A 19,285-nucleotide genomic window follows, 5' to 3' on the forward strand; every position below is an offset into this window, starting at 1 on the left:
CAGAAAGTGCCACGGAAATGCCACTTAACACGCCCATGTGAACTTCTCCAGGTGCTGCCATCGACTACAAGTCTTATAACAAGTTGCCAACCGTAATATTTGTGCACGTCTACCTTCCTTGAATGCAGCGTGTGAGTGTGTGCACAGTGTGACAGAGTTATGGCATCCGAGGCAGTTTACACGGTATGTATGCTCTTCTTGGTAACGGGCTAAGCTAGCTTAGCTGCTGCTGCTGTGGCTCAATGCTCACTGTTTCACGCTTGACATTTCATTCAAACAGGTTAAAGCTGAATATACGTGCGTGGCAGCTTCGGAACATATTGCTTAGTCTGGCAGTTGATACAAATAATGCGTTTAAAGATAGGTGCAGGTAGTTTGATGTTAGCTTAGCCGAAGCTAATGAATAATGTGTTGTTGGTGTCTCCCTCCTCCAGTTTTGGTCGTCGTGTTTAACACTGCTGTGCAATTTTTGTCATATTACTGTTTTTGTGTTTAAAACAATGTAATTTAAATTAAAAAACAAACATACTGATTTCCTGCTTTGAGGAGGTGTAACCCTGAGGCTACAACAGGGTTTCTCAATACTGATCTTCCTTATACCATTGTCTCCTTCTTTTCTGCCTTTTTGTAGTGGAAAATAAAAGTCTCCTTAATGCAATGCAGTTTAGTTTATATAGCACCTTTTAATCAGAGTTATGTGCTTAATGTCACCACATTTTAAAGTTTTGCTTTTTGCACTTCAGCACAAGTTTGATAAACTTCTATTTTACATTTTATGCTGCTTTACACTACTGCACTACATTACATAGAGGTCAGCATTGCATGTGTTACCTCACTGTAGACAACAGAACTGATTGCACCCCTGTGAAATATCACTTAAATGTCAAAGTTTCAAAACTGTATTACCTCTCAAAAGTTGCAGCAAACCATATCTGAATCACATACTTCAGAAAAACTGAATGGAAAGTACAGGTCCTACAACAGAAGGTCAGTGCAACAAAAGTGATAACTGACACACGAAGTAGAAAACTTGTGATTAGTGAAACAAAACTGACTATACCTTTGATCTACAGTTAGTTCTAAGTGACCAGTGAACACCAGAACTTTCTCAGTTTTGGGTCTATGGGCTGTACCTATCATGTCTGCATCGTGGCTCCACATGGAACAGATCTGTCAAAGGATCTTCATAATAAAGAATACAAGAAAATCACTGACCAACTAAAAACTAAAAAACAGTGAAAACACAGTTGCAGCAATAATCCACATGTATAGAATGAGCCATAGTGCCCCTAATCAGAGCCGCAGTGGCCGTCCTTCTAATGTGACAAGCAGTGCACTACTTGCACAATCTAGCCCTGAGAACCAGACGGGAGAGTGCTTCAGATTTAGGACAGGGGTAATCACATGGAAATTTTGTTTGTGTGACAAGTCAGACACTAAAAAACTGTGAAAAATATGAAACTCTATGTACGATATCCAAGAAAAACATCCATGCTCACTGTTCAATACAAATCTGCAGGATTAAAGAAAAAAATGTTGGGAGAATGTGTTTTTTTATTGTCAGATGAGGCCAAGAGGATTTTTTTCAGTTCACAAGTTCAGCATGTTTGGCTTGAACCTGGAAGAATCTCCCCCTTTGGTCTTGACGGTGCACAGAGATGGGAATGTGATGATATGGGGCTATATGAGAGCAAAACGTGTTGGGGAGGTAATATTTATAAATGGCACCACTCTTGGTGCACCTGCCAAAACACTGACTTTTCTGTCTACAGAAGTTTGGCACAGGAGGAATAATTCAGTATAATAATGCTCCAAAGCACACTGCTAGAAAAAAGCTAAAAGATTTTAATCTCAGTAATGAAAAGTGTACTGACTATTGTTGCATCCAGTTCCTACTGTTGAGGCTGTGTTGTTTTTTATTTTAGTAAATCTAAACTTTTCTTTTTTTAATTGTATCTACTATTCAACTTAGAAGTAACACAGTTAGTCAGGTGTGATGCAATCTACAATCATTTGTTATATGAGTCATACTGCACACGGATGTAGTCCCTTGTGCTGTAAACTGTGGGCCTTTGCTGTCGTTAAATCATAAATGTCACATAATCTCATTGGTCACAGATCTTTATGAACATGAAGTTATTTGGGAAACGCAGCCGGGCTTCGCATTCTTTTACCTTGTAGTAAAAGTTTGGACATATCCTGTCCTGCAATGGCTTGAGTCACGGCTTTGTCTTGTGGATTTTGGCAACAAAATTAAATATAGGATTGTTTCTAATAGTGTGTCGTTTCCCTTTTAATAGCACAGAGATCCGATGCTGAAGAAGAGAGATGACTTTGAGGACATTTTAGAGGAAAGGAGGAACTCCAGCGACCTGAGATACGCCCTCAGATGTTACACTCCTGTTCTTTACAAAGGATTGACTCCCAGCAAAGCCAGCGAGCTGAAGAGCATGGTGCTGCAGTCTGATCAGCTGCATTATGTCATCAATCAGGTAAATTCGTTTTTTCCTGTATATTCAGGGGAGGTTTTTTTTTTTTTAGACATATCTGTTCAGTTTGTAAGTACTCGCAAGATTACACTCAGAAGCTGGCAGGTTAGTTAAGATAAGAACGATTTTCATGCAGTTTCTATTCCTTAGTGCATTTTTCTTATTGTCGAGACTCCGTGAATTTCTGCATCAGCTCTCTTACCGTATATAAGATTTTGTGAAAGCGACTTTCTGCAAGCTACAGTTTAAACTCCTCACTATGAACTTGAAATGATAAGTTTCCAATTTGCTTCCAAACTAGTTCACAGTATTACTATTAATATTACTACATACATTGCATTTTATTACAAAATATCAGGAAATGCTTTCCTACTATATTTGAAAATATTACCTTATTTTCTGAAAAGTGCACGTCAGGCACTATTACATATACACAGATGACAAAGTTGTAGCTTCTGAGTTCAGAGACTGTCGGACAAATTGTGAAGAAGAGGGTTATAAGTTGTAGAGAACATAGCATGTACCAGATTAAAAAAATGTTGTAACTAATTTTTATTAAGCTCCTTTCTGCTGGATATTTTATTTTGAATCATCTAGGTTTCTATAGAGACGGGCATGGCTGCAGATGAAGTCCAGGCGGAGGCAGCAGCCATCTTGGAGGAGATGGCTCACCGCCTGCAGATCAGCACGGTTCGCTTCTTCGCCTTCACTCTCAGCAAAGTCTTTAAAACCTTGTTCAGGAGCATCTGTGTCAATGAAGAGGGCATCCAGAGAGTGAGTACACAAACCAGCAGGACAGTCCCACGTGCACACGACGTCACGCCTAACTTGTGTTTGTTTTGTGTTTAGCTCCAGCAGGCCATTCATGAGCACCCGGTCGTTCTCTTGCCGAGTCACCGCAGCTACATGGACTTCCTGCTGATGTCATACATCCTGTACACCTACGATCTGGCTCTACCTGTCATTGCTGCTGGCATGGGTGAGCTAAAGGAGCAAGAGTGTGTTAATCTTGTCAGTCAGTATTTTGTTGTATCCACAGGCATTTGTGGGGCTTCCTCCCAACCTTGTGCTCCAATATCTGGACTATGCATTCACTGTGGAAGTCATAAGTGTGTGTTTACTGAGATACTAATTCATTAGGTAGACATGTGCAATGTTGTTCTGTTGTCTTAGAGAGATATTCATTGGTTGTATGTTTGAAAGTTGTACTTAGCAGATGTGGGTAATGGAAAGTAGACATTCTCTCCAGTGTAATGCACCACCGATATTTGCTCATAAATGTCCTGTCACCGTTTCCTTGCAGACTTCATGTCAATGAAGTTTGTTGGGGAGATGCTGCGAATGTCTGGAGCTTTCTTTATCAGGAGGTCATTTGGTGGAGACAAACTGTACTGGGCTGTGTTCTCTGAGTACGTCAAGACCATTCTCAAGGTGAAGATACTGTTTGTTATCAGGGAGTGTTCTCTTAGTCACCAGTGATATATACTTTTTTGTCCTTCTTAGCGTGATACTTTTTCGGTATTTTATACAGATTATGCAAAGACTTCCTTTGCATTTTTTTTCACTCTAGAATGGATTCGCACCGGTCGAATTTTTCCTAGAGGGAACCAGAAGCCGAACATGCAAGTCTTTGACTCCAAAGTTAGGTAAGGCACAAGACTGAGCACTTATAAACGCCTCCCTCCTTTCTGTTTAAAACAAACTTGTCTCTCACAGCTTGGCAGTCAGATACTGTGCTTTATGTAGTTTCTCTGAGTGCAGCATTAAAACATATGGTCAAAAAAGAGTGAGTGAGGCAGTACACAGAGTGTCTGGACAGCAGGCACCACCCATCATCTGTGTATGTTGGAATATCAAAGCATTTCCGTGGCATACTGACTGTGAACAGCCAACAGACTGGTTGCAAAACAAAGTCTAATGGTATAGAAGTTTATGAAAAAAAAAAAAAATTCCCAGTTGATCTATTCAGTCAGGAAACTTTTTCCTAATGAGTTCATGGTGTCAATCACTAGTTTTAAGGCTTTTTAAATGAAGTATGGTGTTCACGTAGTGTTGGGTATGTTTTAAGTAGTGCTAACCTTGTGACTGTCAAGTTGCCAACGTGTCGCCATACGTAGTGTCCTCTAGTTCTTAATCAGATCTACTTGTTATCATCTACTGTAGAATGTATCTGTTGTCTTCTTGTTATGTCCACTTTCAAAAGACCAAGTGGAACAGCCCAGCATTGGCTTCAAAACAGTAGTTCATAACTCTATACCATAACCTGGTATTGAAAGCACCCCAGTGATAAACTAATAAAAACTGAAGGGTCAGTAGATTTAGATGATGTCTGCTTCTAGAACTAGACAAATTAAGAAAATAGATTTCCTGTTTGTTATTGCTGTATACATTGCTACATGCTAACTACATACATGCATACATTACTTGCACATCTTATCTCACCAACTCCATCTCTGAATCATCTATGTTTTTCTATCTGCTGCTGTAACACCGAACATTTCCCCGCTGTGGGATCAATAAAGATTTAACATATCTATCTATAATCTATCTCTGATGCCCACACTCACACAAACCCTGCTCTAAATGATAATGACGAAAAGAAGCAAGCATTCAAAAGTGTGGTTACACTTGCGGCAGCAAGCATCGTCAGCAAGTCTTTTGCATATAAGAGTGAGAACAGACATCATGTGTGGAAACATCCCGTGTAAGTTCATCACATACAAGCAGAGACATACACAGTTTGACTACTCTGCTCGTAGTTTATCTCGTGTTGCTCCAGGTGTGTTTAATATGCAGCAGCCAAGAGCTCTCATACATAGTTAACTAAATGACACCAACATAGATTAATCACTGAAAGTGACCATTAAGTAGCTCATTTAGCTGCGGGTGCTTTTTATAAATTCAATCTGTATTGGAGAACACATCATCAGAACTGTCATTCAGAAATTCACTGTTTCAGTTTCAGCGCTCGGAGGGGGATTTAGTGATTTGGAGGCTGCAGGCAAACTCTGTGTTGCATTATTTTCACTGTTTTTCTAACTGTATGTTGGTGTTGGCTGTGGTAGAAGAAGTACTGTTTTTGTTATGTGAAACTATTAATACCACGCACACAGTAAAAATACTGTCAAATGAATAGTCCTGCATTCATTTTGTTTTCTGCCCTTAACCATAAAAAATGAAAGAGAATAAATTTAACAAAGGGAGAAAATAATAATTCTGTTCCTGATTTGTCTCTTAAAAAAATAGCAAAAACAGCCAGCAAGAGTCCCATTACCATGCCAGATCGATTAGCAGTATTGACAAGAGTAGGAGTTTAGTAATTAGTGGGACTGTTTTTTAAGTATACTTCTCTCTTCTAATGGGTGACATCACAGTGGGAATCTTTAACGGTCTGTTTTAATGGTTATTATAATATATAATGGATGTATTTCTGACAGTCGTCCTCTTTGTGTCCTCCTGTAGGTCTGCTGAACATAGTGATGGATCCATACCTTAAAGGCGAAGTGTTTGATGTTAGCGTCGTCCCCGTCAGTATCAGCTATGAGAGGATCCTGGAGGAGGCGCTCTATGCCAGAGAAATGCTGGGCGTACCAAAGCCCAAAGAGTCCACTTCGGTAAGTTCGGACTTCTTTATGTAGTGTGAATAGAAGATCCGACATTTGTAGTCGTACTAAAGCTGAACAAGTCTTGAAATCAAAAGCAAAAGTTTGGAAATGTAAACTAAATTATGACTCATGCAAAGAGTGTTTTTTTTTTAAATTTTTGATTGACTGTATTTTCCAAACAACAGTTTCTATATAGAGAATTAAAGATCTAAGATAATTGAATTAGTTGAGCCAATAATCACATTGTTGTCTTTGATTGTCTATCACAGAGATTGTACAGTAACACTGGTGTTTCTCACTGTCTTTAAATACTAAGAACTATTTTTAATCATTACATGTGCTTCTTGTCTCCTTGGTAGGGTCTGTTTAAAGCCAGAAAGGTCCTCAGTGAAGACTACGGCAGTATCCATGTGTACTTTGGTCAACCTGTGTCTGTCAGAAGTCTAGCTCAGAACAGAGTGAACCGCAGCCAGTTCAACCTGACACCGAGGTAGGACAAACCAATATTAACGCTTTCCACCTGAGAGGTACCTGTACTGTTAATAAAATGTGACCTACTGACTTTTTTTAGAAGGTGTATTTCCAGAGGGTCACATCAATGAGGAGTTTAGTACAATGACTAAAATAGTTGCAGCATTGTTGTGCTTCATTTCTGTTGCATCAAATATTGTAGCGTTCACAGTTCTGAGATCAGATTTAAAACATCACTGTCTCTGATTCATTGTTATGAAGTTTTTGGGTTTTTTTTTACTCTCCAATTTACAGTTTTGATTAGGTAAAAGTAAAAATGTCAGCATTTCATTTTTTAGATCCCATTCTGGCCTAATGATAAGGATGATGATTGTATTTCAACATGCTGGGTTCTATCTATGAAGCTTGTTTTAACCGTACACTTGTGGAGCTTTATAAGTTTGAGATTGTCTCTAAGATGGACATTTTAAAAAGCCTGGAGGTAAAGGGGTTAAATTACATTTTTTGCTTAAAGAACACAAAAATATTGACTTTTGTGCTGATCTCACATGTGTCTTGTCAACACAGTGATGGAATGTGAACCTGTTTTAATTTTCATCCTGTTTTAGTTGCATGTGTGCATGAGTTTGGTGTTCATATTTTCAAAACACCTTTTAATAAGTCTTCTACTTGATTGATTGCTTTTTTGCTGTGAGTTTGTTATGCCGAGTGAATCAGTGGTCATTTTCTTTTCGCCATACAATTGTTACAGATGTCACCTCAGTAACACTGACTGGCTTTGCACTTTTCATTTCCAGACACATCCCCAGGAAGCCCGGTGAGGACATCCACAGCTTCGTGAACGACTCGGCCTACAGGCTGGTGCGGGCCCAGGAGGAGAACATGGTCCTGAAACCCTGGGTTCTTCTGGCCACTCTGTTGCTCCAGAACCACCACCAGAGCCAGGCGGCGGGGCAGAAGCAGGGGATGGCAGTGGACGAGCTGACTGAACAAGCAGTGTGGCTCAGGGACGTCTCCCGGCAGTATGGAGCCTTCCTCCACTGGCCTGGTACAGTTTGAGCCAATCCTCTTTTAAAATCAACCGTGGTGTACGGGGCAGTAATAAATGTGTGAGGCTGACAACTGATATTTGTTTCCTGAGCTCAAAAAAACCTAATAGCAAGGGTTGAGCTTAAACAAACATACATATAAACTACTGAAGCTTTATTTGAAGTAGATGATGCACAGTAATTAGTTTTAATATAGAGCTCTGGGACCTTGTGTTCTGTTTTCAATTTCTTTTGTAATGGAAGATTCAACCTTTTTCCTTCTTCTCTTGCTCATCCATTATGCTTGTTTCTCTCCTTTAGACCACACATCTCCTTCTGAGGTTGTTTCCTCCAGTCTGTCTCTTCATCGAGGTCTAGTGAGGATCTCTGAGGGAAGAGTCCGACTGGCACTGGAACAAGGTTTGTGTTTGTTGCCTTTCTTCAACTGCTGTATGTCCTTGATCTTTTTTTTAATGACATGTAAAGTCAGCACAGGCATCCAGCTGTCACAAGAGCAACACACAGTTTGGTACAAACAGTGTAAATTACCTTTATTATTGACTGACAATTTAAATTCAGTATGCTTAAAATGAAAGGCGAGTGAGCAGCCATGACATAAAGAAGCAACTGCGAGTGACTGAACTTTGCAGTTGATGTTAATTTAGTCTTCTTTTTCAGTATAAACACCACAATTAACATTTGTATAGTTCTTTAGCTCCATTTCAGCAGCCTGAAAAACAACTCCTGAGACATGTACAGTAATGCAGTCATCTCAAAGAAGGCCATATTGATTTTTTTCTTTATTGATTTGTTACAGCTTCTCTATGCTCAGGAATAAAAAGTAAACCATATCTGCAAAATAGACCAAAACGATCCACAGTAATTTTAAATTGGTAAGCTAATGCAAGTAAATGTTGTCTTGAAGCAGGAGGACCGGCTGGGGGAAGGGATCCTCGCAGTGCTGCTAGCCCAGAGGAGGAGCTCTTGAACCAGGCTGTCATCATACTTTCCTGCGCCTCTTACAGAAATCAGGCTCTGCACGTCTTCATCCGACCGGCGCTGCTCGCCTCAGCCATACACTCTGCCTCCTCCAACAACAAACGTGAGACTGCCTGTCCTCTGCTGCTCTCTGCCTCTTTAGTCAACATAGAGTGCGGTTAGCAGTATGGGTGACAGATTTTGCTGTTTCAGTTTCATGCCTTTGAACAAACCAGTGCAGGGCCTTTTCAAACATAACTGGAATAGGCTTGCAGGGCCACAGGATGGTGCTGTGTCTTGCTGCAGTCTACTTAGAGTATTCTGGGATGCTTTTCTTCTTCAAGTGTTTTTTGCAGCGCCAGTGGAGCACTACGTTGGTGGTCTGTGTCTAACATATTCCCACACTTTAGATGGCTGTGGGTGAGGTTTTATAGCTGCAGCTTGTTCTCAGGGGGGGAGTCAGGCTCTGTGATGTGCTGTTGTCGCAACTGATGATGTCATCATGTTGATGAGTCACCGACTTCATGCTTGACACTACACTTACTGAGGTCAGCGGCAATGCATCCTCCAGGAACGAAGTGGATGCGATGAACATGAAAAGCATAAAAAGAGACGGGTACAGAGACTCCCTCATCTCGTAGTGAGGCACATTTTAAAGTATGTAACTCAAAATGGGGAAAATAAGGTTGATTTCTAGTGTAGCTTTTAAAAAGGGTGTGTTCAGCCAGTCAAACCACATCAAATAAAGATACTAAAGCTTCTTCTCAGCTAGCTAGTGAGCTTTACTCAGGCTGTTTTTCAAAAATATTAACACTAAGAGGCTGCTATTACAGAGATGTACAGGTACTAAATATTTAAATACACGCTGTCCTACTTGCTATCATGTGTGTATTTTCCAGAGGAGGTCTACAACAGCTTCAGCTTTCTGAGAAACATGTTTTCCAATGAGTTCATCCTCTGCCCTGGAGCTACTGTGCAGGTGAGGAGCAACATTTGTAAGCAGCTGCACTTGAAATAATGCAGCCTATATTATATATTATAGCATGGCCATTCTGACTTGTATTTCATTTTTATTTCTTGCTGTGTGTTGTGTAGGACTTCGAGGAGGCCTGTTACCTGCTGGTGAAGACCGGAGCTCTGCAGATCAACCAGCAGGAGTTTGTTGTAACAGAGAGAGGACACAGAACTCTGGCCTTCCTCACCAGCGTGCTAGATCCCTTTTTACAAGGATACCAGGTGAGTGAGAGAAACACAGTGGAGTCTGAAACATTCAGTCAGCTGTTTTGTATGCAACCGGGTCAATATGTCTACTCCTGTATTTAGGCCTGGTGCATGATGGTAAATTCAGTTTGAAAAAAAAAACAACAAAAAAACAGGACTTATTTATTATCAAAGCTCCTTAACTTTTATTTAGCTCAACTTGTAAAATTACAACTTAGCTTGTAATGTTACCATTTTATCAGGACTGGATAGATTTAGCCACATAAAACCCTCTAAAGTTCCTTATTTTTTGTTTAGTTTCATTCCTTTTCCATCAAAAATCAACACTTACATTCATTCTGCATTTACAGCATGTCATTAATCACAGAAAAAGGTAATTAATGACCTGCTTCACCAGTTTATTTTTCAAAGTTTTTAATGCTTTTGTGTTCTTACTTAGACTTAAATATAATTGTAGGTATACGCGCAATATGTACACAAATTAGGTACAACAACACTGTTTCATTAAATTGATCTGCATCAGAAATGCTGAAGAAAGGTTACGCAGATGTCCTCTAGAGGGAGCTCTAAGCTCATCTTCATGGTCGTGTGTTTGTACGTGTGGTTCTAGGTGGTGTGTCGGTTCCTGTGTGAAGAGGCGACAGAGGGTCTGACAGAAAAGCAGTTCGTTCCTGCTGTCCGGAAGTTCATCATCAAACACCTTCTAACAGGTTTCTGTCTCTACAAGATCCTCATTTGCCGAGTTGTTTCTGCTTCTACTGAACGTACTGAATGTGGGTTGTACCGTAAATGTGTGTTATCCAGGTAGACTGAGGTACGCTGAGGTGTTGTCGTCAGACCTCCAGAAGAACACTCTGGCAGCTTTGCTGAGACTTGGAGCTGTGCGGAAACTCAAAGGGTATGTTGGTTTTTGTCATCCATGTACCTCTGCTTGGTCTGATTGGCTGAGGCAAAAAAAAAAAAAAAAAACAGGCAAAACTGAAATGAAAAGAAGCTCAAGGTAAAAATACAAGACGACACAGCACTCTGATGGGTGTACAGAAAACCAAAAAAACCCACTACTTCTCTGAACTACATTCGTACTACTGTGAAGCAGGTGTGTTGATATAGATAGGTATTAGCATGAATATTGAGCCTCTCCATGTAGTCATAGTTGGGTTATTTATGATGTCACGATTGCACGTTGGGAAGCTGCAGTTGTTTCCTCTTTTTCCAAAATGACATGCAGATTTTTGATGATTATTTTCCTTTTTGTGATGTCAGTAAGCCTTCAAAGATTAATTTGTCCTGAAAGGTCTTGTAGTACATTTGTGTCATGTAAGTTTGAATTATTTTGGCAAAAGGTTTCTGGGTGTTTTTTGTCACATTGTCACTCACTGTATAGGCTCATTTTTTACCGCAGTATAAAGTCCTACACCTCTTCTATGGAAACAGCACAACTATGACTAGAAGTAGAGACCTTCTATGCAGCAGAACAAAGCTATATTGCAAAACTACAAAAACAGAAAAAATAACAAGAGTTGAATGTGCTTGATTCTTTATTTTAGAACAATACTGGAGAAAAAATGTCAGCTGGACGTACCATAAATAGTTTACTGCCTACATTTCTGTGTAAACAAGCCTGCAGTCACAGAGTTTCTGCCACATCACAGTTTGTCACAGCTGAGTCACTGTGATGGTTTCACAGGTGAGCCGAGGAGTACTCAACTTTTTTACAGAATGTGGTGCAAACTGTTTCTTTTGGCAAATTCTTAAATGCAGAATAAAGTGATTTTGATAAAAAATTCATGATTTTAAGTTTAGATTCGGTTAATTCCCCAGTGGAACGGCTTATCACAGATGAGAATTTCGAGGACTGTCAGAAAGTGGAAAATCCAGCATATCTTTCTGTTTGACAGTTTCTGGCTGATAAATGGTGTCATTTTGGCAGTTTTTTAATATGTGTCTCTAACTAAACGATGGTGTTTGGGAATGTTAATAATCTGTAAAAAAGGACAAAAAATACAGAAAAGAGGAAGACCTCAAGAAATGAAGATCAAGAGTGTTGATTGTGAACGGTGTTGAAACAAGAAACATCTGCTGTTATGCAAATAAGACAAAGTTAAGCCCCAAAGACATGGGCCATCAAAATAATCTAAAAATAATAATATAACCTTATTGACCTCTCATGGTATCTAGCCAAGTTGATAGTTTGGGTTTCTTCAGTTTTGAGATATTCATTCCTTTGATTTGTGCCTTCACCCCAAAACACTCTGGCACTCAGGAATAAAAAATGAGATTTAAAGAATTCATTTGCAGCATCTGTTCCAAGAAATTGGAGATAATCCAGAGAAAGCCCTGTAAAAATTGTTATTGGAGCTACATTTTAATAAAGAAATAGTCCCTATATAAGCTGTTTTTCTGCCCTGAGCTGAGACGTGCGTTTTTTTTGTGCTGAAAATAACCAACTAATATCTTCACTGTTCTTACTTCAGAGGAGAGGAGCAGGGGACTTTAAAGGTCAACAAGGTGATGGTGAACTCATTGGAAGACACTCTAGGTAAGAAACAAGCTGTCAGCTGCTGCCTAAACACCCAGCAGGGAAACATATTGTTTCAGTTCTTGCCAGGCTTTTAAGAAACACCTCACATTTGTCTGTTTGTCCAGGAGGAAAACTGCCCACTCAGAAAGCTGTCGTCGCTCGCCTCTAATTCACCGACCTCATTAGCCGAAGGGGGCCGAGCGTGGTCAGCGCCGTGTGCCGACGTCGCTCCTCTCTTCGCGGTACTGCCCGGCTCGCCACAAAGACGGGCCAACCGAGCGGCTTTTCTATGAGAGATGGAACAAAAGAGTTGCCATCTGGAGACAACTCAACCCCTTTTATTGAGGTTTTCTTTAATTTGGCTGTCTCTTCTCCTCACCACTCTTTTCAAAAGGCGTTTTTGTCTTTCTCAGACTCTTCTCTTAAAAACCTTTTTATAAACCTACATTAAAGCAGATAATGAGTGAAGCCTTTGAAGGTATATTGCTAAGCTCCTTTGGCTCATTCTGAATTACTGACCTTTTGCTATGAGCTGCCTTGTGAAAGCCTCTGAATGTGCCAACTCCGCTCAGAGCAGGGGCCATTTTCCATTAATGCATTTGATATGTATCCTCTAACACTCAGCGTGGCTTTTGTTTGTGTCCTTCTCAGTCTTCCCTTTTATCTGAGCTTCATTTTTTGTCTCCGTTTGTCGTTAGTCTGTCTTGTCTTTTTTTGAGCACTTTAATGAATTTATTTATGCAAAGAGGTGTGGACCTGTATCTTAACTCTCTGCTGTTTTTCTCATTTTGCTTTCACAAATTTGGGTGGTTTCATATTTTAACTTTCGGTGAAAATTGATTGTGCACTGTATAAGGTAAAGAGTTTCTATGTTTGACTTGAACTTGCCACAGACCCAAGAATAGCTTAAACCAGGTGCCACTGTTGGATTTAAACCACCCTCAGGCGTTTTGCCAACACTCTGAGGTACACGGACAGGCAGTGCATTTGTTTACACAGTGGAGATATTGCTACGAGTCTGTTGTCAGTGTCATTAAGTTGCCAAACTCCATACAAAATTGGAATTACACTGAAGCACTACCAGCGATGCCAAAGGAACACATTTTTGGGATAATTTATCATGTTCTCAAGTTTAGAATAGTTACTGAAGTTGCTATAGACTGTAAGTTACTGCGTTTTTAAAGTCCAAAAATACTGCAAAGATTTAATATTCTGCCTTTATTTATATGGATGAAAATGGTTCACACTTGATAGAATTTTGTTACAAAGAAAGGGCAAAATAAGGGAAAATGGCAAAATGAAAATTCAGACATATAATGAATGCTGATAAACTGTCACTGAAGCAGAGGAGTGTGTTTGTCAAAGGAACCATGCCAACAGATAATTTTAAGACTCAGGATTATACACTTTGCTAATATAGTGATGAAAAGTGTTTTGTTTTTTTGGTTTTTTTTGCTAATCAAAGTTTCCAAATTCAAACTAGTTTAGCTAAAAAACCCTTATAATAAAGTTATTTATTTGATAAAGCCTCTCTGCACTCCTGTTACCCTGAAATCCCAACCCAGTGTCAGCAGTAGATTGAGGCTGTACTGAAACATTCACGCTGCTTTGCAGGCAAAGAATAAAAAAAAATAAAAAATTACTGGTTGAGTTAAACCTTGAGGCAAAACGAGGCCAAACAAGCACAGGTTCTCTGGCTAAGTCACCTCAGACCAAGCGTTTGGTGAGCTTTGATGAGATACCGTCATTTTTGCTACAGACAGGCACTCAATTTTGGTTCTAGGATTCATTTTTATTCGAACATAACAAACAGAATTATTAATGCCCATTTCTTAAACTTGCTAACTTTAAACCTTGTGCAGGAAAGTTAGTTTTCAACTCAGAAGGAGTGTGTTGCAGTAATTTCATACACTGATTGTCCTTCAACTGTAATATTAAACTGATTTGCTGGGACAGCATCTGTGGGGGTTTTTTTGATTGTTTTTTTTGACTGATCCCAAATGTTCATGTCAAATATCACTGAATCAAATTAAGTAAAGTAGCTACTTTATGTTTGATGCTCCTTCTTATTATTGTCTTAACATGGACTGTATATAAAAGATGGAAGTAGCCACTGTAACCACACTCCCTGGTGAATCTAACCCATTTTGAAGCCTTGAGCTTATTTGGCCATCAGCACCTTGGTGTTATGAAACCAGGTGCAACTCAATCCCACTTATAGAACTCGAGGACTCAACACATGCTGATACAGTAGCGATCGGTCAATCACAAGGGCAGCCCCGCCCTTAGATAATCCCCTGCTTCATCGTCAACTTTACTCTAAATGTTACTATAATTTACAAAATGAAGGTCATGTTATATTGAAAAAGTCTTGAAAATGGCAATTTTGACCATAAACACAGAAGGAAAAGGTTTACTGAAGTAACATATCAAGTGAGAAGTAGGTTGGTTTTCTGATCCAATTTTCTATACAGTCAGACTTCTGTTTGTAACCTGAACAGTTGCCCCCTGCTGGCTGTTAGAAAAAAAATGCAGGTTTAATGTCCTTGAAATTGGTACAACTAAGGAGTGAAAGATGCTCTGCAGGTGACAGTGCTAACCACGACACCACTGTAATTTACCTTCCATTTTAAAACTAGCCTAACTAGTCCTCTGATTTCCGTTATTCTCATTTACCAGATGCTGAACTTGTAAACGTTCTGCTATTGAGGTTAACTCAACCACTAGCAAAGCAGCTCTGCAACAAAGAAATGTTTGTAGAACAACAATCTGCAAGTCAACACTTCATCCAAAGTCTACAGTGTGCTATATTTGTGTTGTTTTTTAAAAAAAAAATGTGTGTTTCCCACAATCATTAATGACTTTTATACAAATGTTCCAACAATTGGTTCATGTGTGTGTGTGTGTTTATTTACCTATGCTTTCGTGTGATTCCTTGTGGTACTGAATGTACTAGCTGGTGAATTACAAAAGCATGTCAATAAAGCGTTTTGAAATATAATCCTCACCCTAAACTGTGTCCCTTTTGCAGATGAACTGGGTTGTGGGGCGGGGACTGATTAATATTCACTTCATCATTGTTTAACATCCAGATTTAGTTTGATAGTCGGCTCTCCTGTGGCTCAGGCAGTTGAGAGAAACTCTTTGATCGCACCTGATTAAAACATGAAGTGATCATATTTCATCACGCTGATGTATTACACAAACCGACAGAGAAAATCTGAGCTTAAAAACCTTAAACTTGACACGTGCAGCTTTACTCTTTAGGCCATCTACTGCTTGTCTCTCCCTATGGCGGCTGGTGGGAAATGTTCAGAGAGGATTGTGCCACGTCCAAGCAGATTCAAATGATTGTCATAATGTAACAGATAAATGAATCCTGAAAAACATGTTAGATCAGTATATCTTGGAAAATAAACATTACCTGCATAGAACTGAGTTTAGTAAATTTAAAAAATGTATTGTGGGGTCCCTGACATAAAACAGTTCACAGAAGTAACACACATTAACAGTCTTGTAAAGATCAGCTATCAACAATTATTTAAGATTTGTTTTAAATTGTTAATTTTGCTCATAGCACTATGTGTCAATGGTCGGCACTTATAGAGCTTTTCTTCTAGCTTGGGGCTACACCGTGCACTTTACTTTTTTCCGCATTTCCCAAAAGTATACTGACTTATTAAAAAACAGATGGAACTATATTTCCAAAAGGGTAAAAAAGAAAACTGAGTGAAATCAGGCAACCAATCAATACAAAACAGCAGAGCGATTAAATGAAACCAAGGGTGGACGTGACTAGAGCAGCTTCAGGAAGAACTAAAAGCAACAGAAAAAAAAGGTTAGACTTTAATTGTGATTTGAAATTGCAAATTAAAAGTGTCACCTTTGGTTTTGAGGTGTGAATGGGAGGCCTGAGAGGAGTAACTATGAAATTAGCTGTGACCTAAGTGGCCCAGAGGAAGAAAATGGAGTTAACATATCCAACCTGAACCATTAGGGGCTTCAGAAACAAATCGTAACATTTCAAACTCAATCCTGTATTTCTCTGGAAGCCAGTGCAAATGAGCCAGAAGCAGGATGATGTGCTGAATTTTATTTGTATCAGTTTGTATGCTCACTGTTGTTGCCTGGACTGTGTCAACCACATATACAGGGAGCTACAGTGGTCCAGCTGTGGGCTAATAAATGCATATACAACTGTTTCCAGGTCACTATGACATAAAGTGGGTCTTAATTTGGTTCTCAGCTTACAAAAACTGCATCCCATAACCTGTTCATAAATATCAAACGAGTCCAGGAATACAGTAAGATTGAGCTGCGTGAACCAAATACATTTATCTCAGTTGTATTTTTATTCAGTTGAAGTCGTTTTTTTCCCATCCAGCTTTTAATATCATCAAGACAGCGAAAGAGACTGGTCACTGAAAAAGTCAGGTGGTCAGGTGTAACTGGAAGGTAAAGCTGTGTGTCATCAGCATAGCAAGAATAATAGATGCTTTTCAAAAATGAAACCCTGGGGCAGCATGCATAGAGAACATAAGAGGGGCCCTCAGATAGAGCCCTGAGGGACGCCACATGTAAAGGGAGCAGAAACAGATTAACTGGTTTCACTGTTTTTCACTCAGTACAGTTTTGATATTTGAGTAAATGAGATTAAGGACAACTATGTAAAAGAAGAAACCTTATGTATGTCTCTGGTGCCTTTTTGTTTGTTTGTTTGTTTTTGTTGCTCTCCTCTTCTTCTGAGTGGCAAATCCCTCACTCTCCTTCTTGATGAATTCAGGTACGGCTCAAACAATTTTCCTCTCCAGAGCCGGAGCTCTGAGGCGACCCTGTGTCGTGGCATTTCTCAGGAAGGTCTTGATCCTCTTCAAACAGAGAAGCACCTCTCAGATTCAGCTGCTATCGTGGGGCGGTGATGAGGATCTTGAGAGGACTGACTGCCTCTGTGAAAGTGCTCTAAAGGAAGAAGAGAAAGAGTCTCTTCCTGTGCAGAGCCACATAACTCAGGGTACCAATCCAAATGTTTCAAGCTTGCACATGAAACAGAAAAAGTTGGAGAGCTTGATTGACACCCACACCTCCTCCCAAAACTCTCTGGGGCTATAAAATACCAGTCCTGGTATAGGGAATGAAGTATAACGTTAGTTCAGGCAGAGCCCTGAAGTCGTATTGGCTTTTTAACACATCGTATGTTTGCTGGGTCAAACATATGTCTTAATAAACTGCATCTATTGCAGTGTGATTCTCTAAAGTCATTGCTGAGTTCTGTTCAACTCCCTCCACTAAAACCATCCCTCCTCATGTCATTAAAGCTCTCGCATTATCTTGCTAAGCTCATGTTCATATTTCAGTAAAGTGTTTAAGGGATTAACTCCACACAGAAATCTAGTTGCCGCTTGGATTCACTGAGAACTCCTCCAAACAGCAGAGCCTTTTTAAGTGTAAAACCATTTGTAATAAATTTAAAAAAAAATGCAATCACTGGCTTACTTTAGAAAAAAAAATCAGCAGTTTAGATATTTCTGTGAGCTTTGATTAAATTATTTGCAGGTCAAAGATGCTTAAATGTGAAGAATCTCTGAGGAAGTCTGGATTTTAATGATTCTCAATCAAATCTGACAACCAGATCCAAAAACTTCACATAAAATCTACATTATATAAAATAGTTTACAACATTTAAATTATTTTTTAAACACTATTGTAGGTCATTCAGGGACAGTGCAAAAAACAAAGCTGACATGGTGAGCATGTTAGCAAGGAATTCCCTCTTTATGAAATTCAGCCGACACAGAACTACATTAGTATTCAATTGAAGCTGTGGTTTTGATTTATTAGCTTGTCGCTAACTTTGTCTGCTGTTTGGTGCTGGGCAGGTGGTATACAGCTAAAACCAGCTGTGTGCTGCATCTGGGAAAGATGCTGCTGAAAGCAGGGAGGTTAAATAAAATCAATCAGTGCAGCTGTGAGCTGAGGAACCAAAGCAATACGCTGGACAGAGTGGCATGACAACCATCAAAACTGCATATTCAACACGATCTGTACTTGTTTTGTTTTTTGTTAACCCTGTGAATCCCAAAGCTCGTCCGCGGGTATCAAAGGCATGTTGTCGTACATAAATACTTAGAGGTACACAAACCATTAGCACTTGAAAAAATCAAAAAATATGGAAGGAAATTAGAGAGATTGAGAGCAAAACAAAATACACTTGATCAATTAATTAAATGCAGCATACTTCAAGAACACTATAAGGAAAAGCAAGAGTAAAACATAAAACGCTTTTTTTCTCTTTTCATTTTTCTAATGATTTAAAGCATCATAGCTTTTCTGTACCGCACAAAGTACATTTCTTTCTACTTCTAGTCATGTTGTGATGTTTCAGTAATGTGCAGGAAAAATGAGCCTGCAGTGAGTAAAACTGTGTCGAGAGCAGAAAACTGAGCAGAAAATGCTGAAGGCACCAAATAAGATTACTAATCAGAGTAGCGTCGTCTATGAACTAAGCATGAACTAGACATTCAAAAAATTGTCACTGAAAGATTAAAAGAGCAGTTAACTGTACCTTGGATGTCTCCAAAGCTAATAACAGTTAAACCAAATGCAAAGGATCAAAACCATCCTGACTGGATACAGATTGATATGTATGTAGCCTTGGATCCTTTTACATCAGTTAGTTTTTGACTTTGTAAGCTCATGAGCCATGAATTTGAAGGTATTTGCAAGCCTGAAAAGGTTAAAATATTTAATGTTCTGTAAGAAAACAGCCAGAAAAAGTTAGAAAATATGTGTATCACACACTTTTTGCTTTTTAGAATCCCTTTAAGCTCCTCAGTTGTTGGGACCCTTTGAAGGATGCAGTGTTATAACCGTGGCTCAGGGAGCAGCAACATGAAGGGAGAAACAAAATGGGATAAACCAAGTTCTGACACTGACGATGAATTAAAAATATATTATTAATTATAAATAAATATT

At 39.3% G+C, this 19,285-nt stretch overlaps 1 protein-coding gene across 2 annotated transcripts; it reads left to right on the forward strand.

Moving 5' to 3' along the window:
* Positions 1 to 22: 22 nt before the first annotated feature.
* On the forward strand, positions 23 to 15,314 carry gnpat (glyceronephosphate O-acyltransferase). Of its 2 annotated transcripts, none has more exons than XM_008289037.1 (17): positions 23 to 183; positions 2,301 to 2,492; positions 3,087 to 3,263; positions 3,339 to 3,468; positions 3,793 to 3,920; positions 4,060 to 4,135; positions 5,952 to 6,103; positions 6,454 to 6,584; positions 7,363 to 7,613; positions 7,915 to 8,013; positions 8,519 to 8,695; positions 9,471 to 9,550; positions 9,667 to 9,807; positions 10,403 to 10,502; positions 10,597 to 10,690; positions 12,267 to 12,331; positions 12,439 to 15,314. In XM_008289037.1, exons 1-17 carry the CDS (start codon positions 160 to 162, stop codon positions 12,480 to 12,482), a joined length of 2,061 nt encoding a protein of 686 aa, XP_008287259.1. In that variant the 5' UTR covers positions 23 to 159; the 3' UTR covers positions 12,483 to 15,314. The 2 variants fall into 2 exon arrangements, with proteins under 2 accessions (XP_008287259.1, XP_008287260.1); XM_008289038.1 differs by having other exon boundaries at positions 8,522 to 8,695.
* The last annotated feature ends 3,971 nt before the right edge of the window (positions 15,315 to 19,285 follow it).

This window comes from Stegastes partitus, unplaced genomic scaffold (assembly GCF_000690725.1).
Source record: "Stegastes partitus isolate 25-593 unplaced genomic scaffold, Stegastes_partitus-1.0.2 Scaffold589, whole genome shotgun sequence".
Taxonomy (NCBI): domain Eukaryota; kingdom Metazoa; phylum Chordata; class Actinopteri; family Pomacentridae; genus Stegastes; species Stegastes partitus.

Bases quoted from the DNA above. Each gene is read 5' to 3' on its own strand.
- gnpat (XM_008289037.1), top strand. From the start codon at position 160: ATGGCATCCGAGGCAGTTTACACG. The intron at 6,585-7,362 runs GTAGGACAAACC...TTTCATTTCCAG, and splicing joins CAGTTCAACCTGACACCGAG to ACACATCCCCAGGAAGCCCG. The intron at 10,691-12,266 runs GTATGTTGGTTT...TTCTTACTTCAG, and splicing joins GCTGTGCGGAAACTCAAAGG to AGGAGAGGAGCAGGGGACTT.